Below are 22,768 nucleotides of genomic sequence, written 5' to 3' on the forward strand. Positions count from 1 at the left end.
TTGCACCAGGTACGCCAACTTCGTCAAAATGATTACTTTTGTAATTAACAAATTGTGCTTATAACTGCACAGGTTTCAAAATTTTCTTGAAGTTCTTCAGTATTTGAGCTCTGAAGAAAAATTAAAAGAAAACTCTTTGTTTTAGCTTCACTATGAAAATGGTCCTGGCACGAGTGTCTATCAAGGCTGGGCATGCACATGCTTTCATGACACCAGATGCCCCTGTTTGACTGAGATTGTCAACTCTGCATCCCTTCAGAGAGATTAACTCCACTATTGCAAGAGTAGCCAGTGGCTATTGAAGGTGGGCATATACACCCTTTCATAAAACCTGATACCTCTGTTCAACTGAGATTGTCAGCTGACATTCCCTTCAGAGAGATTACACATATTGTTCTAGTAAATCTATATATTTCAGGTGTAATGATAGGTAATACAGATACAAACCATTACTCTAGATTTACCACAAATATTTATAGATTTACACCATCATTTATGTATCCAGAAGATCTCTCTAGATTTCATGGTAATAATGAAAGAATATCTATCAGGAACTACGAGCAAGCTATCAACTTTTATTATCATCTCATTAAGAATGTAGAGAAAGGTTTAATGACTTTACATAAACATGGTGAAGAACTATAGATGGCTGTTTTTACAAACTCTGTATTAATTAGTTGTCATAAGCTATAAATTACATCATTTTTTTAACATTTAATCCATTAAAGGAATACTACCTCTTAGAATGAACATAAATTATATATTTCTAAACTTGATCACACTGATGAATCTATACTTCTGTTCATTCTAAGAGGTAGTTTTCCTTTAAAACATGACCATTTGACCTCCATTTTAATATCAAAGATTTAAATTTTTTTTTTCTTGCAATTGAGCTGCCATCATTCAGACACAAGTTCCATTTTTGCTTATTGTTGATTGTTTTTTATTATTGTACAGACTCATTCCATATTCTAGTTAATAGTTTGTATGACTAAGATAAAGTATTTTGTATGGAAGATTGATCAGCTCGAAATCCAATTCCATTACAAAATAGCAATTAGGAATTAAGAACATTGGATTCTGAGCTGATTAGTCTTCCATAATGTTGTTTTTGTTAGAATGTTGTCATTTTTAAAGGCATAATGATAATGTATATAGTTTTTATTCTGAAATATATCACATGGATATCACATGGATATCACTTAATTACTTATATGATATATTTTAATGTTTGTATGATTTCTTAAATTCGTTTTGTTATGATTTTTGTGACTTAAAGTGTACAATCCTAGTTTTCTAAAATAAAAGTTTTGTTTACATTGTATTTGCCAGTCATGTATGATGTTACAGAAAGAAAAAAAAATTAATAATATGCCACTCACATATGGTGGTAGCATATCCTTGCAGACTGTTTATATTATAAAGTAACAGGTCCTTAGCATGCATTTCATATATAATTGGTAAACAAGATAACAACCTTTTTTTCAAATCAGCTGATTATAAACCTGAAATCCTTTTTTCCAGGTTGAAAGGTGATACAGATAATTGTTGTATACCATCTGTTGTAACAAATATTTAGAAACCTAAATTCTTGGAATGTGTTGCATTATCTATTGTGCTCAGGTTGTTGTATATTTTTCTACTTTATAAGAAAATAAATTTTTAAACTTAAATTTTTGTTTTTGAATTAAAGTATTTGTGGGATGGTTTACCACAGGGGAAGTCTTACTGAGATTCATATTTTACCATGAAATAAACCAAATAAAAAAGTTGTTAATGTACATGTTTTATTAAAGATACAAAGAATTATCGATTGATTTATTTTAACTAAGACTTGACCAGCCATTACCCCACACTGATTTTCTTACTATGTTTTTTGATTCATTAACCTATTTCCAAAATAGTGATAAATACTTAAGATTTTCATTTTAAATGTTCAATATATCTTATTAACATCTTAAATGACTTCAATGACATCATTCAATATGTCTTGGTTGTAAATGACTTACAACAAACATCATTCAATATGTCTTGGTAATTGAAGATTTACAACAAACATCATTCAATATATCTTGGCTGTAAATGACTTACAACAAACATCATTCAATATGTCTTGGTAATTAATGACTTACAACAAACAGCATTCAATATATCTTGGCTGTAAATGACTTACAGCAAACATCATTCAATATAACTTGGCTGAAAATGACTTACAACAAACATCATTCAATATGTCTTGGTAATAGATGATTTACAACAAACATCATTCAATATGTCTTGGTAATTAATGACTTACAACAAACAGCATTCAATATATCTTGGCTGTAAATGACTTACAACAAACATCATTCAATATAACTTGGCTGAAAATGACTTACAACAAACATCATTCAATATGTCTTGGTAATAGATGATTTACAACAAACATCATTCAATATATCTTGGTTGTAAATGACTTACAACAAACAGCATTCAATATGTCTTGGTAATTAATGCTTTACAACAATCATCATTCAATATATCTTGGCTGTAAATGACTTACAACAAACATCATTCAATATGCCTTGGTAATAGATGATTTACAACAAACATCATTCAATATATCTTGGTTATTGAAGATTTACAACAAACATCATTCAATGTATCTTGGTAACTACTGTTTTACAACAAACATCATTCAAGTATTATTATTGTTGTTATTAATGATGACGAACATCATTCAAATATTATTCTATATATTTTGGTTATTAATGAATAACATCATGACTAATCATTCTATATAAGATTTTCATTTTAAATATTCAATATATTCTTGTTTGTTTATTATATCTTGGTATTTACCACAAACATCATTTATTACATCTTGGTTGTTAATGAATAAATTTTGGTAACTTATTCTTTAAGTTTAAAACAAATATCGTTCAATTTATTTCTGTAATTAATGCTTGACAAAAACCATTATTGTATATATAATCATAATCAACGATTTACAACAAACATAACTAATTTACAACAAACATCATTCAATATACAAAAAGCACAATTCAATATATCTTGGTTGTTTACAATAAAAGTCATTGAATATATCCGACAACAAATTCATTGACATTTAATATCGGATTTTGATAACATACAAAAACATCATTTAATTTTGATTTTTAATCCATCATCCATTATATTTTGATTGTCATTGCATTATTTTATGGTCTGCTGGTGTACTTAACTTTCTTCGAGGAGAATCTTTAATTCATTAGTGCAGATGTGTCCGGATGTATCTTGCCGTGTAACTGTCTTCCTGTTAATCAAGTTACTATGCTCGCATTTGTTTTATTAAAATCTGATTAAAGTATAATATTACTGGATATTGCGTGGTTATTACCACACGATTAATATTTAACATCACGTGACCAATTAAAATGATAATTTGAAGTAACGTAAATCATCAGAAAGTCAGTAATCTTTTAAGTGATTAAAATCCGGATATCTTATCTTCTTACAAAAGTAAGTACTTTATATTCTTTAATATAAACTACATATTAGAAAATATTTCATCACTCTTTTTAGCTCTGTGATTAAAAAATACAATTTTTCATTGAAATATTTGAAATTAAGTATATAACATTTGCAAAATACACATTTCACATTTGATTAAATCAGGCCAAATACTAATGAATTATCAAAATCAGACACACGGATAAGAAAATGATTATATATTGCATGTTTTGCAATGGACGCATTTGTAAAGACAATTACTACAGGGATACCACATTAAGTGGTGTCTTTTTCTTAAACTAACCGATGTATATGTGATCTTCTGATGGCTGTCTTGAATAAATGCTGAAAACTGCCTTAGATGCCACTTGTAATGCATTTCAGATTAATATATCAATGAGGTGAAAGAAATGATGTATGTTATTCTATTAGTGTTGTATTATCTAACAGTATGTTCAGGTAAAATAAGACATTATTACCTAGCTGCTGTAGAATTAGAATGGGATTATGCTCCTCTTGGATCCAACATGGTTACAAATGACACGTAAGTATGGTTACAAATATTACTAGAATCCTTTCTCAAAAAATGTAAAATTTGGTCAAGAATCCATATGGGTATGTGCTATACTACCTGATAGAGTTCTATTTCAGTTATCCGTAAAAGGTTTCCAACCTTACAAATCAAAAACGTGCCGTCGAAGCAGACAACCCACTTTTCTATATTTTCCAGGACCATCTCGAATAATTTCATTAAAAATTCCAATAACAGAATTGGCAGTATTTACAGAAAGATTGTCTTCCGCCAATTTACAGACAACCTCTTCAACACACAGATTTCCACTCCAGAATGGATGGGTATTTTAGGACCTTTAATTAGAGCGGAAGTGGGTGATGAAATGAATGTACATTTTAAAAATCTAGCTTATTCAAGTGGCAGACCTTTTAGTGTTCATCCACATGGTGTTCTTTATTCTAAAGATAATGAAGGTAAGCCAATGAGTTAAATCGCAAATGCCAACTGTGGCCGATATAATATGGTAATTTATCTTTGACATAATTATCTTGCTGATCTATGTCGGACAATTCAGACAATTCGGGAATTCGGAATTTTACACCCACCGGCTTCCATTTGACATGAGTATTTTACACTTATTATACAATTCAAGCCCCCGTTCAGTACACTGTTAACCAATATAACATCCGGATGATGATCAGCGTATTTCCCATCTATATTGCCACACCCTATATTGTTAACCCTTTCTTGTAGTCCAACTAACGAATAAATTAAAAGGACCATTATATTTCTGTTCTAGGAGCGATCTACCTTGATAACACTTCCGGTGCTGATAAGATAGATGATGGCATTATGCCTGGACAGAATTATACCTATATTTGGAAAGTTACCCCGGAGTTCGGTCCGACACCAGCAGATCCATCTTGTATTCCATGGGGGTACCATTCACACGTCAATTCTGATAAAGATATCGACACTGGTTTGATGGGTATGCTCTTAACGTGTAAGGCAGGTACGCTCAATTATGTTTCTTTGCCTACAAACTTCATCATTACATCAATGCCAGAATTGATTTTGCCATTTGAGGGCCGATCTCAAATAACTAATCCCTGCTCGGAACCACATGGACAACATGAACAGATACTTCTTGTCCACGTTGATTTCCACGAGAACACGAGCTCTGTGAATGGGGCATTTGATCGGAAGGCATGCTAGTAATGGTTACTCTTAAAGATATTTTGTGTTCCAGGTGCACTGAATGTGGATGGAACTCGAAAGGATTACTCCAAGGAGTATATTGTGTACATGGATATAGCTGATGAAAACAATGCTTGGATGATCCAATCGAATCTCATGAAATGTGGTGATCCAGCACAATGTTTGCAATCTCCCGATATGGGTTTTCGACAAAGTAATGTGATGTGGCATATCAATGGATATGTGTATGGTAATCTACCAGGATTTGAAGTTAATGTTGATGAAAAGACGATGTGGTATATCATGTCGTTAAATACTGGAATACATTCCATCAGTTTTAGCGGGAACACATTAATACATCGTAATCACAGGTAACATTTCAGTAAATCTTGGCCCCTAGACTACGCAGTTGATAAGATAGACCTAGATTGTTCAACTGTGTTCAAGTTTCACGCCACTGTCCTTTCGAACTAGCTCCCATGTTTCTTCAATTTTGTACTTGTATTACTGTTTCGGTGCATACCTTAAAATGAAAATGACACTATTCCCTTTTTGTTTTTGGAAATAAAGTGTATGTCTCCTTTCAGGGTTGACACAATTCCATTTTTACCTTCCACGTTTCTGTCTGCCGAGATGATCCCAGCTAATGAAGGAAACTGGCTACTATACAGCAGAGTTTCCGAAAACTTCCAAGGTAAGTTTTGCATTAAATTTAAATATGGGTACGACCATACATGCAATCAAGTCAATACTTTATGATTAATTTCGTTAATCTTTCTTCCCAAATAGGTGGGATGGCGGCCTTCTATAAGGTGAATCCTAAAGTAATACCAAAGAGAAGGAGACAGGCGAACATTAATAGAAACCAAAGAAATGCTTTAAATGGTTTTCAAACAACCGGAATAAATCCTTATCTGAATCCACGGTTTTCAAACCTCTACCCTGGTACCCAAAGTATCCAATACAACGGAGGTCGATTGTTCAACACATTTTCAGCTACGGGGACAAGTACGATGGTTTGGAACCCAGACCAGTTTAGAAGGCGTTCAATGTATCCTGTTAATCTTTGGAACTTCAGACTGGGGTCTCGCATTGAATCAGCTCCTATACCTTCGGAGCCAACTGTAACCACTCCTACATCCACCACTGAAACTACAAAAACAATAACCACTGAGCCTGAACATCAACCAGTAGTAGCCAAAGAGGACCCAACAACCTTCGGAGATCAGCTTACGTCTGAGATAACAAAATTAACCTCTACACTAGACATTCTCACCAAGGCGGACTCCAACTTTTTGGACAACATATGGAAAAGACCTTCTGTTCCTATTTACCCAATACAAGCACCGGTATTTGGTTTAGCAGGTAATCGTTATAATCCATGGTATAGATACCAAGCGGGATCCATGTTCCCGTGGATGACGTCGTCAAGAAGATTTTCTAGAAACGCTCCAGCACTACCTGAGGCTGTGCGAACATTGGGTGAAATGAACGAAATCAGAAGATACTACTTATCCATAGAGAAAGATATCTGGAATTATGCTCCTTCTGGACAAGATAAGTTCAATGGTGGTCGTTTGTTGGATAATCCGTGAGTTATTCTTTCTATATATATTGTATTGTAACGATTTTAAAGAATGGGGTATACTTTCACTTTTGCATATTAGACTGATCAAACATTCTAGAATCACGACTTAAGAAAAAGCTGTTTGACTTATCCACTTGTGCAAAGAATCAATTGCCTATTTCAGAAAATCGAAACCATTCTTCGAAAAAGGTCCAACACGTATTGGTGGGGCGTATATAAAAGCTCGTTATGTGGAATATACTGATGGAACATTTACCAAACGCGTAGAACGATCTTTAGAGGAAGAGCATCTTGGATTGTTAGGACCCCCGATAGTAGCTGAAGTTGGTGATGATCTTGTAGTTGTTTTGAGGAATAATGCAGACAGACCATTCTCATTCCTACCTCATGGAGTTGTTTACCAAAAGAGCGACGAGGGCTTCAACTATAAGGACATAGAAAGTAAGTCGTGACAAAACTACCATCCAATCGTAAGTCGTTTTAGTGTTCAATTTGTGTTCCAAATGCATTACTCCAAATACATCTTCAGAACCACATTCCCGTATCTCGAACATCAAAAGGCCTCTAAGTAATGGCACTGGGTAACTTATTGAGATATTTTTCCCTTACTTCCAGGTGGTAAACTTACAGGAAAGATAGTAAATCCTGGTGGAACAGAGACCTACACCTTCTCTGTACCCAATATGAATGCTGGACCTACTGTAAACGATTCACCATGTATCACCCACACATACCAATCAGCTGTAAATCTGGTTAGAGATTTAAATACTGGATTGTTTGGACCTGTGGTGATCTGTAAGAGAGGTCAACTTAAAAATAGTTTCAACCAGGTACTATAGGTTATTTTATTTATTGGATTCATTGTGGTTAAGCTTCTGAATGCATGTAATGATAAAAGCAATACATACACGACATTCTTCGGCGCTGAATATTTTTTACAAAATTATCCAGAGAATTTTAAGTACATAAAGTCCGAATTTATCTCGAGCAACTGAATCGTTCTTTGGCTAAACATGCTTCTTGAGCCATCTTGAAAACTGCTTATGGATGCTTCGATCCAGCCAATAAAATATACTATTTGCTGTCTGTCTGTTGCTTCTTACAGGTCAACACACGATCCTGGTTTTTCAACCACAAGCACATCTACCTGGCACTGTTTACCATTGATGAGAATTTATCGTGGTATATTGATGAAAACATAAGAGCTTCTGCTTGGTCACCTCAACTGGTTGACAAACAAGATCCCATGTTTCAAGAATCAAATGCTATGCATTGTAAGTATGGTTAGATTCTTGAGTTGTTACATATATCTTGAAGATTTAAAAAGTAGTCGCTGAAGTTTTCCTTACAATCGGAGCTGGTTTAATGATATTGTTTGTGCACCCACAAGCCTATATCCCAGATAAGCAGTTGAATTCTAAATACATGCACATCCAAATGGTGATACCACGATACATTTATTTTTCAGCTATCAACGGTCTTCTATACGGTAATCTAGAAGGTATTGACATGTGTCTCAATGAGAACATTGTCTGGCATCTGATGGATTTTGGTGGAACTACAGATATGCATGGATTATATATTCATGGACAGACATGGGTAGAATTCGGGAACAATATTGATTCAAAGGGTCTTTTACCAGGTTATTCTTCTACCATGTGGTCGAAACCAGATACAGTTGGTAAGCATCTTCCATTTTCTTGATTTACTATATCATGTTCTCTCTTTGGTTAGTTGGTTGGTAGATGATAATTTGACCTCCGTTTCCTGTTGTTACTCATATCACAGACTAGTACCACTCTGGATCGATTGCTATTTTTCATCAAGAGGGGACATCGTGGATCTAGAAAAATAATGTAAGTCCTTGTTCTCTTTCTTTCATGAATCACAGGAACATGGGCATTGGAATGCCGAACGAATTCACATTTTGAGACGGGTATGGTGACAAAATACACGGTTAATCAGTGTAACAGAAGAGAAGCAGTAATGGGTAACACCAAAATCAGAAGATATCATATTGGCGCTGTAGAAGTAGAATGGGATTATGCTCCATTTAAAAGAAGTGTTACCAATGGACAACCCATTGATGATACAAATCAGTAAGTTGCTATATAATGGTGGTGGGGGGGGGAATTGCATGAAAACATAGTTTTTCCAAATTTGATATAAAAATCGGAAATAGCCTGGCGTAGATATAACAGATGACTGTATCATGAAACACACAAAACAATGCTTGGCTTTCTTTCAAATAAATTTTGAACTAATTTTTTCAGGAAAGGTGGTGTTTTCGTGGTGGATACTGATGTTCTTATTGGAAGTATATACAAGAAGGCTGTATACAGGCTCTTTTCTGATGCTTCTTTTAAAGAAGAAGTTCCACGTACTGCTGCTGAAGACCATCTTGAGATAATGGGACCTTATATTAAAGCGGAGGTCGGAGAACGGATAGAGGTTGTCTTTAAAAATATGGCAGGAAAACCATTGTCAATACATCCTCAGGGATTACAATATTCGAAATCCATGGAAGGAGCTAATTACTTTGACGATAATGGAAATGTTGAACCGGCTAATTCTGTTGATCCTGGACAAACTTTCACTTACAAATGGACAGTACCCATCAGATCTGGACCAGGCGTAAATGATCCTAACTGTATTGGAAGAATGTACTACTCCTCGGTTGATTCAGTCGTCGATACATACACTGGTCTTTTTGGACCACTAGTTTTATGTAGGAGTGGGATTCTGAACGAAAATGGACAACGAACGGACGTAGATAAAGAGTTTGCAGTCATGTTTATGGTCATTGACGAGAATAAAAGTTTCTATTTCAAAGAAAACATTCAGAAGTATGCTCCGATGCACAATCAAATGATTTCAAATGGTGATATTGTTCCTGAACCTAACCACCTCAATGTTCCAATTCAAGGTATCAGGCCAGTGACAAATTCCGCAATGAACATTTCTTCAGATCCTAGTATCCTTAATGCGATCAACAACCATAACATGGTCGACGTACACCACACTCATACCTCTATGAATCATGGAAAGATGGATCCAGCCATGAACATGGGAAACCAGAATGTTATGGACAAAATGGACATACAATTAGGTGGTAGAATGTCTTCACAGTCGAAACAAACTTCCATGTCCAATCTTGATATGGAAATGTCTATGAATGGCAATGGTAATTCACTACAGGAAGGTGCAAACACAAACACTATTGAGAAAGGGTCAACTCCTGTTGAAGGTGAAAATAAACGGTTGTCTAAGATGAATCCAACTCTTGATAATACAGATGCTAGTATAACCGCATTTTTTCCAAACCGTAGACGCAAGAAGCGCAACATTTCGAACAAACAACTACCACATAAAGATTTAAAGCAGATTATTAAAACGTCAATGAAATCACTTTCGAAGAATCGATTCAGGCGGCAAGTTAACAACCCTCATCATATGAAAAGCCAAATGAACGCAAGTTCCACAATGATGTCACATAGAAACATCCACGTCAACCATGCTGGTAATGGGGAAATGATGTTTGAACACAGCAATCACATGAACGCTATAAATGGACGACTTATGGGCAATCTGAACGGTATAGTCATGGACCAGAATGATAAGGTAGTCTGGTACATCATGGGTCTTGGCTCTGCTGAAGACTATCATCCTGTACACATACATGGACAAGTTTTCACAAGGCGTTCAGATCGTGCTCATAGATCGGATGTGATTGAAGTGTTCCCGTCTACATCTGACACTGTAGAAATGTTAGCGGTGAATCCGGGACAATGGATTCTTCACTGTCATTTCAGCAAACATAATAAAAATGGTATGCAGTTGATATATACTGTAAATCCAAAGCCATAAAGACAACCTCTAGAATACTATAACTTGAAAGAAGAGCCTTGAATAATATCTATTTATACAATATTTCAGGAGGAATCAAACAAAAGAGTAATTGGTTATTTCAAGAAAAAGTTTTTAATTTTACGCATCTTTTTCAGGGATCTCATTGTAAATAACATGTTTTGTAAATAAAAGTTATACCAGAGTTGATCAGAATGGACTCTTTGTCTAAATGTCCCATATCTTGGTAATAAAGAGAGAGGCTCACCATCCTACCATACTCTTAGAAACTGGAATTTTTTAGCTAAACTAATCAGTAATAGCGTTCTCAGCTCACCATCCAAATTTGAGCCACCAAATCTATATGTGAAGTTAAAATGACAGGTGAAATAACAGTGAAATTTTCAGTACAATATTAGGAATTATGCAATATTCGTGCAGTTTTAGTACTTCTGAAGACTATCAACATGTATTCAAGACCAAAATCAACCCACAAAATTGATGAACTATGGCCTTCAGAGCTCGTGATTAAGAGAACAAGGAGAACAAACTTGATGGTTGAAAGATATTATATATTGTCCTTAATATTTATTATAATACACAGAAGTAAATAGTTATACATCAACAAAAATAATTCATATTACAATGTCATTATGATTAGAATGATCAAAAAGAATTTGCTTAATTTTTATCTATCAAACATGCACCAAATTATATCATTAAACCATAAACAACCATCCTTTCAAAACTAAGAGCTGTTTGAACTGTGCCCCCTTCTTTTGTAAAAGGAAACTATGGTAACTAAGAAAGATGTGAATTTGTTTGTAGGTTTAATGTAGATGTTATTTCTATTTCTTGTACAAAAATCATTTTCAATCTTGAGGATCAATGGCATCATGAGTTCAAATTCTTACTCTAGCACAAATTTATATAATAGAAAATAGAATGGCGGTAATTTCTTTACATTCAAAATTTCTTTACCAAAATATACAACATACATCAACTGGAAATATAGATTCAAGAGCGTGGTTTCACTCAGATTTAATTTGGGTGAATTTCTTACAGCTTCACATGACACCACCAACTTCAAAAAGGCAAAATTTAAAAAGTTATTTAATCAAATCATCATTTTCTTAGATGGACAACAAATACCAGTAAAATATCAGTCATCACATAATATATGCCTCCAGAAATATCATATTTTGTCTGAATTGGTTGTCAATCCTAGTAAAACTTTGGCAATGTTCTAAATATCTAACAATTATATTAACAATGATTTCTTGGACTAGATGTCATTCCAATCAATTCTGTTGATTTTCTCGATCTTTATCTAAAAACACAAACCATACCATTCCAAAATAAAGTCCTTATCATCATTGTCCTTCATCCTGTCCTTTAAAATTGTCTTTATATACACTTTCTTATAGTCTAAATTGACCTTTGACCTTCTGAAATTTGTCCTTGCCCTTTATTCACATCACTAATACACACCCACTGTCCTTCAGTTGATTCTTTCCATAAACTTACCTAAAAATTAAAGAATTAATCAATTTTGTATCTTTTATTGTGTTGAGTACAAAATATCTATCAACACAATTCAAGTTTACTTTAGAGTGATAAACATATGTCTTACAGTTAACCATGCTTTAATAGCACATGAGAACATAAGTTAACCCAGGTCGCCTTGTGACTTACAGATTCTGAGAGCAATTGAATTTCATAAGGTTTGCTAGCATATGGTGGTATCTGCGAGGAACTATAAATCAATAATGGATTTAGTTCTCCAATTCTCACTGCTTCTCATATTCTTTTATCCAGCAAAATTACGAAGTTGTCCTTTACATGAACAGTTGCAATCTGCAACCATCTCCTGATCAGTTACCAGAATCACAGATACTTGGGGCTGGCTTATTAGTCAATATGAGTGTTTCGTTCACACAGAAATGCTTTGAACTGCCAGTTGTTCAGAGCACACCTGTAAACTTTTAATTACATTGTGAAATAAATCAATATTACTCACTTTATTATCTCCCCCTGATACAGCTAAAATATTTCCAGTTATACTCCAACTAACATGCCACACAACATCATTAAATTTCTGTAAAACTTTAGATACCCAGGTAGTATTGCTACCATCATTGGTCCATATTATAACTCTACAATCCTATAACAGATAAATATTGTATTTTAAATAACGTAATGTTGGGTACCAGTCACATAAAACAGATTTACAAAAACATAATATTTTTACTGTTACAATAGTGTTCAATACATCAGTTTGTAGAGAGTTATAGAAATATAAGACATTTTGTTACTTGCATGTTAGACTGTGTGATCTACTGAGTAAGGGAGTAGGCTGAAATAACTCATTTGGCTGAAGATTGCAGAACATGAAACTCTGAGTTCTGTTTTAATATTTCTAAAACAGGTTGAGGTCAAAGATTCCTTTACCAAGTATGGAACCATGCTGTATAAAGTTCAATATTCAGACCAAATCTTAAATACTCTATGAGAATTGAAAACCCACCTGAGAACATGTTGCTATTATACTTTTAGGTAGTCCTATAGAGGGTGCCCAGGCTACATCTCTAACCCAATCACTATGTCCATCTAATTTCTGTTCTTCTATCCACTGACCTTCTTCTTCTCTATAAAATACAATAATAGATGTCTCATTATTACAAATGATAAATGTAAATGACTGCTAACGAAAAGAGTCATCACAACAATTTGGCATACGTTAGGAGAGAAACAACCATTTATTACAAAGATAAAAACTAAGGTTCACGAGGATTATTTTTGCTAGCTGGTCCTTGTTCAAACCTAAACATTGATTGACAGCACTCATACCTCCATATTTTGACTAGGTTATCACATCCACCAGATACAATACGTTTAACAGGTTGTTGTCTGATTCCAGTATCAAATAATGAATTTGGTGTAACAGCTGGTGCCCAACTAACAGCATTACATCCTATCTATAATTAAAGAGAAGCAATACATACAAAATCCATGAACCAAGAGTAAGGTATATGAAAAACATACTGTTTAACCAATGATTATTTCAACCATTTAAGTATAATAGAGATTTCCAAACATAACTTATCTTGAAAAAATATAAAAGGAAAAAATTTAGTTTTCTAAATTAACTTACAGAATGAGCATTATTTATTTTCTTAGAATCCCATGTTCCATCTCCTAGAAAATAAAAAAAAACAAATAAATAAATTAAAATACACATGTACAAAAAATGTATTATATATATATATATCTGATGCACTCTGTATTGAATATATATTTTAATTGCTATTTAACTATACAACAAATCAAAAAATATATATATATGTACCTGTACTGGATATTATGGATATAGTACCATCAGAACTTCCACAAGCTAATAATAACCCAAATTCATGTGGTGCAAAAGCTACAGAATTAACTACAAAATACAAAAAAAACTGATAAAAGCAAAAATAATAAACTTGCATAAAACATAAGTAAAAGACCTTTCTTTGAGTGGTATAAGCTAACTAATATATAGGTGTAATAATCACATAAAGGTAATTACATTGACTCAATGGAATGGTAAAAACATTGTGATGATTAATACATTGCCTTAATTTGTGTGATTGCATGTATCTGCTGTGGAAGACTAACTAACTATCACTCATTACCTTTGACTGTTAAATTTTGTTTCTGTTAAGATTTCATTATCAAAACTTAAAGGATATCATTTAATATATTTTATGTCTTGAATCCTGTAGTTGTCATTACATGTACACAATGTATTCATTTACCTGATGAGTCATGATTTGTGTATTCATATATCTTGCCCCATGTACCATTATTTTCTTTCCATATTATAACTTTTCTATCATAACCACATGAGGCTAAGGTATTACCAAACATAGGATGTGCCCATGCTAGCTGCCATACTGGACCTTCATGCCTAGAATTAAAAGTATCCCTTTATTTCTAAATCAATACAAAAAACATGAAATTTTACAAATGATATTGATAACATTAAACATATATCTGAAAACTAAACCATCTAAAGTACAAAAGAAACAAGAAATAATTCAACATAGTATTTGTTTCATATTCATACAAATCATAATATCAATTTTTAAATAACCTATTATTGAAGAAAATGGTTGAACTTACCCTGCTAGATCTGATATCAAAGTCTGTTGTCCATTTCTAACATCAAATACTTTTACAGATCTATCTGATGAACATGTAGCTAATTTGGTTCCATAATAATCTAGCTGAGCATCATGCTAAAATACAAAACAGAACATATGGGACCATTCACTGTTAAAACAAACACCAAATACCATTTCCAAATGTGCAAGTGTATGGAAAGCTTGTTTGCATATTAAGGCCTTATTTCGTTACATTCCACAAAGAAAGAACAGTGTATCAATGTAATTTAAGGTCCTTTATTGTCTAAGGTATGGTACCAGTAATATTTAAATAACTTACCACCATATCTTCGTGAGCAGTGTCAACTGTATTTAAAACAGATACCTGAAAACAAATATCAAATCATCATTATAGCACTATTCATTCACACTATTGACTTGACATTGGCAAGGCTATCATTTATTTCATTAGGCCTGGTATCAGTAATCTTACTATTACACAAAACCAGATCATATATATAGATAATTTTGGATATTAGATTTAGACCCTTTCATGCGATAAAATTCACTTATCAAACGATATCTTATTAATCATAAGACTATAGAGAAGAGAATGAGATTGTAAACAATAAAACTGATATTGAAAAGAAAATAGTGTGAAGTGAAGATGACAGACTGAACCAAGCCGGTGAATAAAATGGAATGGTTTGCCTTTAGGCCTAAAACTCAAAATATTGCAATAAAACATACACTTACCATACTGGTGTCGTAATACAAACACACCCACTGGATAAAATGATTATTTTAATAGAACAAACACGGAAATTTGTCTAAACTGTTGAATTTATTTCAGTTTTATGTTTTGGCGAACGTGGCAGAATCAACTTCCGGTTGCCATTTAGGTCGTTTCGAAACATATTTACCAAGTCACTACGTGTCAATATTCAATATCTTTTTCTTCATGATCATTATTACACTGAAAATTCGAAATTGGTTGAGAAAATAAAAGCGAAGCGGTTCCATACGTAGACTCTATCCTCTATCAGAAGTAGAAAGGTATTTTATGCATATGTTACGAAACATCTCATTTTTGTCATCGTGAGTGAGTTATATTTTGCATTTTTCGGCACTTAAAAGATTGGCGGAAGTTTCAAAATGGCGTCCCTCACAGCAAGGTATGTAAACAAAATCTCGTTATTTACATTCTTACACCTGGGTTTATAATATTTTACGAAAATGTATGAGCCTGGTGATAGTAATTCAAATAATGAATGTGACTAAATGGTTATCCATTAAATAAATTGATGAGATAAATATGCCCAGCACTATAGCAATCATGGACTCAACTCTCAAGACCATTTTTCAAACTTCAACTTGTTTCAACTTGTCTTCTTCATTCAAAAATATTACTATTTTACTTTTGTCCGAAAAAACAACAGTCTTATCTTAATTTATTTTAATCTCTTGGAATTTATTATCTTTGATAACCTAAGTTTGTAAAAATTTAGGTATATTATGGTAAGTTATTGTGCAAAAGCAAATGCCTGCTTGGTGCATGATATGGTTTGAGTGCCACTTTTTAAAAACTTTATATTTCAGTACTATATCACCAAATCAGTTTTTAAGTAGATCACCTAAAAGTAAACGGAAGAGTAAAATGAAAGATGGTAAGAGTTATGATAACAGTGGTAGTGGTTTTTCTAGTCCAACTCCTGGTGGTGAATCTCCATTACCAGGCATCAATGAAAGACTTGGTAAGTACTGTCCTCTTTCCAGAAGCAGCTTACAGCCCTATGTAGTTTACATTTAAAATCTTTCAAATATAATTCAATAATAAGATGAAAATTAGTTTGATTTTATACTTTTCAGGTCAACTACGTCCATCTCGTGAGTTATTAGAATATTATCGTAAGAAGATAGCTGAATATGATGATGAACATGATCAGTTAGTATGTAAATTAGAAGAGTATAGAGTAACATATGAAGATCAAGTGAGTTGACCACATTTATGTTAAGAGTGAAAATGATTTTTAGCTGATGGTTTTAAAACTAAGTGTCAATAGATGTGAGAAATTGTGTGCACTTGGATGACCAATTGTCAATTGTTTCTTGGAGTAAATGAAAAAGTTTTGTATTTTTTTTCCTATTGTGATGATACCAGGTGTATGACAATCCAATTTATTTTTTAAATTTATTTCAGCATCATTTACAATGGGAATTGAGACAAAGAGAGGAAGAAATTGTAGAATTACAGAAAGCTTTAAGTGACATGCAGATCTACTTATTCCAAGAAAGAGAACATGTTTTAAGGCTGTATGCTGAAAATGACAGGTTGAAGGTAAGCTTATATCAGTCAAATTGAAGAAATTAGGAATTTTTTTTATGACCTTGAATAAGACATCCTTCCTCTTTATTCCTGTCTGTAAATGGGTGCAGATAATTTTGGAAAGGATTAGTCCTGGTAGACAAGATCCTTTGTGAACATTAGTTGTTATTCTTTTAAAATATACTTAATTTCTTTCTTATAATATATTCAAAGAAAAGTAAGAGATCCAAAATTGATGTTGTACCAGTTTTTTTGAAGAACACTGAAAGTTTTTGTCATTGATAGATTCGTGAATTAGAAGATAAGAAGAAGATACAACAACTATTAGCTCTAGGTGGAGGTGGGAGGGGTGATAGTGAAATTACCTATTTTATAAAAGAACCACCAGCTAAAGCTATAGTACCACAAAAACTACCCAAGAAAAATAATCAGAAAGATGACAATAGAGTTGCTAAAAGTAAGTTTAAAGACCTAGCAGTCACCAGTCATGTTCTCATGTTTGCACTTCACAAAAACTTTAGGCCTGATGGGTCATATGCTGAAATACATCAGTTGTCTGAAGATTGTACAGTGTGAAACTCAGAGTAATAACATGTTTCAGGGTCTATTTTAATATTTGTATATTGATCTACAATTGATGTATTGAGATCTATTTTAACAGTGAAAATGTATTGTAATTGTTTTTTTGTCTATTAATAGATACCAAGAAACATTTACCATTAAATGATAGAAGATTATCAATGTCTCCAGAACCAGAGAAGAAATATGAACATGATAATGAAGTATTAACATTACATATAGAATCATTACAATCTCAGTTAGCTGAACAGGCTAAATTAGCTAAAGAACAGTATGATGCTCTATTAGAAGATAGAAGAGTCAAAGATGAAGAATTTGAAACCAGGAAACAGAGAGATGAAGAAAAAATCAGATTATTGACGGAAAAGTAAGTAAAATCTTGCAAAAATTCAACAATGAAGCCTTTTTGGGAACTGTTTTGCACCTTTCTCAATACACAGGAATATTTATATACAAGTTGTAAATTTATCCATATTCATACAGCTCCCAAAGTGGCAAATCTCAACAGTTAACCCTAAGTTAAAAAACAAATTGTATGTTTCCTTTCGATGGAGGAATCAAATCTCTTGGGTTCAACTTTTTAACTAGCTCCTGTTCTAAGAAAACAGATGATGATCACAGTTTTGTTTTTATTTCAATTTATCCTACCAGCATTACATTAATACTCAATTTCTTGTCCATTTCAGATTACATAAAACCCAAGATTTGCTGTATGTTAGTACTAAAGATTTTCTAGATCAGAGATATCAAGGTAGAGAAATAGAGAGACAATGGATGGCAGAGAAAGATAAATTATTACGAGAACTAGATGTATGTAAACAGAAGATGAATATTAAAAAAGATACCATATTAAATGTACAGGATTGTGCCTATGAAAATTCTGCTGATAAAGAGGAATTGAAGGTAATTCTAATGTTACTCATATTTGAACTGTCATTTTGAGTACTAGACTGGGACGTATTGTTTTTCAGAAGGGTCAAAAATATTGAACTAATATTCGGCAGTATCTACATGTAACCGTAGTTTTCTTCTACATTGGATAAATGCTGTGTACGCTGAAAATCCCTCAACAGTTGGAAATTGAAAAGAGTAGGCTAGTGCAGCTGTCCTTGCAAAATTTCCCTCACTTTACTACTCAAACATACTTTTTGAAGTCCTTTTTTATCAAGTTTTATTCAAAGTGGATACCGGTAAATTATAACTTACAACTTTGTTTATATATATTGTAGTCACTAGAATATCAGTTAGTACAATCACAGAAACTATGTGATAACTATAGGGAACAAGTGATACAATTAGAAGATGAGTTATCTAGATTACGTGAGGAGGGTGATGTAACTCGTGAAATATTTAAGGTAATCTATTGCTTATTTTATGTTGTCATTCAACTACCAACTACCAAGACTTGCCATCTACCAAGCAGCCAAAATTTTTTTACTTCAACAAGATTTCTTGTTTTTGTTTTATTAAATGCACAAACACATCAAATTCTATGGATGGAGTTAAAAACACTATCTTAAATTACAAAATGTGTTGTCTGGGTTTATGTATGTACTCTCCAGTGTATAAATCAGAATTTGATGTCCTGATTATGGTCACATTATCATAAACATGTAGTCAGCAATGATACAATTCTCATTCCTTTCCTTGTGTACACATTTTTGTGTTGTAGGATCGAAGTGGCAAAATGACTCAAAGATTACAATTGATGAATTCACGGTATGAAGATTTAGAAAGAAGAAGAAATCTAGAAGTTGAAGGTTTTAAAACTGATATTAAGAATCTACGAGGTCGATTAAAAGATGTAGAAAGACAGCTATATAAGGTATGATTTATGTTACACTCTAGTTCTGTTCTATAATCCCAATAAGTATATAATATTCATAATTTTCTTCACTTTCTTCCATACACAAAAACATGATTATCAGTCATTGATTTCAGTTTTCCATCTTTCTTCCTCAATAAGAATAATTCTTATGCCACAGCCAATGTTTCTGAGTGTCAGTTAAACGTTGGCTTGGCTTTTCACTTTGGCAGTTGCAAAGCTCAGTTGTTAGATTAGGCAATGTGTTATAAAATTAATCATTCTCAAGTCAAGAATAATTCCAATGCTACAGCCAGTCAGGGTGTCATCAACCCATATCACCCCTTCTACTGGACAACTTTCAGTCATTAGTAGTATCAATAGTATCCATAAATTGATGGATTGTTATAAATTTGATATTACAGGTTACTCTTGGTTTTACTGAAGATATGGATATCAAAAAAACGGATGATTTAGATTTACAAATATTGAAAAATGTTCGTACTACTGCTGGTAGATCTAAAAAGATGTTTGGTGAATTAAAGAACTTAAAATCTAAAATATATGGACTAGAGACAGATTTAAAACATCTTTGATCTTTTTAACGATTTTATCTTATAAAACTGTGATATAGATTATTTTAATTGCACCAAGATGTTAGGAAACGCTTCAAATAATATAAAAAGTTTAAAGGAAGTGGTGAGAACTCAATACCTATTAGTCAGTATCAGACAGCCTAAAACTGATTTCTGATGCTGAATTCTTATTAAATGATCGAGTTCTTTAGTCATAACCAATCTGTTGTATTTTCTAGAGTTGAGACTCTTGTGGTGCGGTTAGAAGCTATGGTCTGATCCCTGCAATTCAGACAGTTGAACATGAGGATTATGGTAGATCTAATCTTGTAATTGCATGTTTTGGGTTGGTTAAAAGTGTGGTCATATTGCCTTTACTCAATCAAATTTTATCACGACCGTCAGCCTACATCAGCATTGATGATAATGTCATTTCTCAATTAACTTGAGCTCAATTGCAAGGGTTCAGATGAGCTATTCATATATTATTTCAACTGTAGAAAAAAAGGGTTACAATTTGTTATGTTGAGTGTCAAGAACATTGTTGTGTATACCACATAGAACTATTTATTGATAATACTGTATATTTTATTGGTGTTTATTAAGTAACTGATAATATCAAGCCATATCTTTCATGATTTTATTCATTATCTTGTATAGCATTTGTTGTAATATATTCAGATGAAATATAGTTAATTAATTACTTTTGTTATTCTGATTGTTTTTGCACTTGATTTCTAGGTGCTTTTTCCTTAATGGACTTACCTACCAAGGGAAACTTTGGATGAACTATCTTGATCTATGGCAGGTCAAATGATTTGATTGTGATCCCCTGAGATATGCTATATAAGAAAAGCCTCCAAATTTTAATTTCAGATCTTATCAGATCAAGGACATATTAGATCACCCTACGGTGTTTTGATAGGCAAGTTTGAAAACACAAGCAGTCCATAATGTCAGGTTGCTGTGAATCATACCAAAATGAGCCAATTTGATTAACATACAATTTTTCCCATCTTCTTGTCATCCATGATCTGACAGAACTGTTATGCATCTCTTGTTTCCAGGTCATATATTTGACCAATCAAATGCTCCTCAGATCATGAACAAATTCTATCACATTGAGCAAAGATGTTAGTGCAATTTGCGAACAATAACACAAGCAATCCAATTTATTTGTATGTCATTATTGTTTTGAATCATAACAAGATAAGCACAAATATTTTTGCTGTAATATAAATCATAAAAAAAACAAACAAAGAACTGTATTACATTTTTTTATTTTGGCTTTTTCACAAACAATACCCATTATGGGTGAGAGTAAATTAGTAATGGTCCTTTCCTGATGAAAGGTAGACATTTTGAAACACACTAAATTTTATGTATTACAGAGTTATTTACAACAAAATGGAAAATGTTCTGCATAAATTAGAAATTAATTTAATGATAGAAACGAGTTTTAAAATAAATACTTATAGACAACATTCAAAACTAGTTGGGAACTAATTTTTTGCTTAATTCTTTCAGCTCCTTCACTTAAGTCGAAACTTACAAGACAGAAAAAAATCTGAAGAATATATAACAATACCTGCTAATGTCTAATGTATATGACTAGTATTTTGGGTAGAATTATTAGTTATTGCAATAAACTAGGTTAGCACTACATGATTTCTCTTCAAGAATTGAGAACTATCTCATTTGGAATGAAAGGAAAATATTTAAACAAGAATTTCAAGAAGAAATATTTAAGAATATAGATTTCATTTGATAAAACTCTGTCACTTGATGACAAGAGAATATAATTGTGAACTTGGTAAAAACAAGATAACATTTTTAGTATGTGAAATCTTTCACCAATGTTAAACACTTGCCTTACACAATGACACCCAAATACTTGAGAATTTGACAATATTATTTGTAGGTTACAATAAACTGAAAATTGATAATGTCAACAATAACAACTTGGTAAACAATGAAACTCAACATCTAAATTTCAATTTAAAACTTTTAAAATTGAACTACTGGATTTAAAAATAGTTTTAATTTTGGTCTGGGTTTCTTTAATGCTCATTTCTAGATTGTCAACAAAAATAAATTTTCTATAATTGTCTTCGTTAAACAGGTGAACAATATAGTCAGTTAAGAGTGAAAATGAATGCACAAAGCTATGCTTAATCTATGCATGCATAGAAAATGAAAATTTGCATATTCAATATACTGCATGTTTCCAAAATGCTTTATACGCTGATAGCAGCATAAAATCTGCTTTATTAAGTCCATTATGCAAATGATCTTTACTTATGAAAGAGAAATTAAATGAATTTAATATTAATTTAAGGAATGAATATTCCATATTGTTTGCCTCCAACATTTTTATATTTCTTTACAAAATGTCTAAATATATACAAGCTAGTCCATTCTACGTTTTTTCTATCTTATATTTGCAATTTGAATAATTCTTACAAAATCTACAATGGTTACTGAATTGTCATTTTTGCTATTCAAAGATAAGATATAACTCGAATCAGTGAATTACAAACTCTTATAGGTTATATGTGCCACTCATATTTAAATCTACTCTAGTAAAATAGTATTTACTTGACTATTCTAAACAGTTTTCACAATACGATTATTCTTTTAATTCCATCTTCATATATCCACAACTTGATACATTATAAATGTGAGTGGAACATGTAGCCTCA

General features: G+C 32.5%; 4 protein-coding genes across 4 annotated transcripts in view; 3 read left to right on the forward strand and 1 right to left on the reverse strand.

Annotated features, from left to right (window-relative positions):
* The window catches only part of LOTGIDRAFT_135972 (hypothetical protein), a gene marked incomplete at both ends in the record, with an annotated part of 7,461 nt that extends 6,816 nt beyond the window's left edge, over positions 1 to 645 (forward strand). Inside the window, one exon of the mRNA XM_009046475.1 lies at positions 293 to 645. Within this exon, the coding sequence (XP_009044723.1) occupies positions 293 to 645 (353 nt within the window). The remainder of the gene's footprint in view (positions 1 to 292) is intronic.
* Positions 646 to 3,902: 3,257 nt separating this feature from the next.
* LOTGIDRAFT_170648 (hypothetical protein) lies at positions 3,903 to 10,658 on the forward strand (the record flags this gene model as incomplete). Its single annotated transcript, XM_009046476.1, has 14 exons — positions 3,903 to 4,036; positions 4,223 to 4,479; positions 4,806 to 5,018; positions 5,256 to 5,574; positions 5,791 to 5,897; positions 5,993 to 6,015; positions 6,727 to 6,794; positions 6,955 to 7,232; positions 7,407 to 7,621; positions 7,897 to 8,065; positions 8,260 to 8,472; positions 8,683 to 8,890; positions 9,065 to 9,637; positions 10,340 to 10,658. The coding sequence occupies 14 exons, from the start codon at positions 3,903 to 3,905 to the stop codon at positions 10,656 to 10,658; spliced, it is 3,096 nt and encodes a 1,031-aa protein (XP_009044724.1).
* A 659-nt stretch (positions 10,659 to 11,317) lies between these two features.
* LOTGIDRAFT_207505 (hypothetical protein) lies at positions 11,318 to 15,663 on the reverse strand. Its single transcript, XM_009046477.1, has 11 exons — positions 15,539 to 15,663; positions 15,123 to 15,167; positions 14,802 to 14,917; positions 14,435 to 14,586; positions 13,987 to 14,076; positions 13,792 to 13,835; positions 13,488 to 13,615; positions 13,165 to 13,285; positions 12,658 to 12,801; positions 12,083 to 12,164; positions 11,318 to 11,967 (listed from the first exon to the last, which is right to left on the reverse strand). The coding sequence occupies exons 1-11, from the start codon at positions 15,539 to 15,541 to the stop codon at positions 11,939 to 11,941; spliced, it is 954 nt and encodes a 317-aa protein (XP_009044725.1). The 5' UTR covers positions 15,542 to 15,663; the 3' UTR covers positions 11,318 to 11,938.
* Positions 15,664 to 15,946: 283 nt separating this feature from the next.
* LOTGIDRAFT_198558 (hypothetical protein) lies at positions 15,947 to 20,768 on the forward strand. Its single transcript, XM_009046478.1, has 10 exons — positions 15,947 to 15,957; positions 16,382 to 16,536; positions 16,652 to 16,773; positions 16,983 to 17,120; positions 17,394 to 17,565; positions 17,808 to 18,054; positions 18,374 to 18,590; positions 18,917 to 19,042; positions 19,360 to 19,512; positions 19,917 to 20,768. The coding sequence occupies exons 2-10, from the start codon at positions 16,440 to 16,442 to the stop codon at positions 20,085 to 20,087; spliced, it is 1,443 nt and encodes a 480-aa protein (XP_009044726.1). The 5' UTR covers positions 15,947 to 15,957; positions 16,382 to 16,439; the 3' UTR covers positions 20,088 to 20,768.
* Positions 20,769 to 22,768: the final 2,000 nt, after the last annotated feature.

Source organism: Lottia gigantea, assembly GCF_000327385.1.
Source record: "Lottia gigantea unplaced genomic scaffold LOTGIsca_102, whole genome shotgun sequence".
In the NCBI taxonomy this organism is placed as follows: Eukaryota; Metazoa; Mollusca; class Gastropoda; family Lottiidae; genus Lottia; species Lottia gigantea.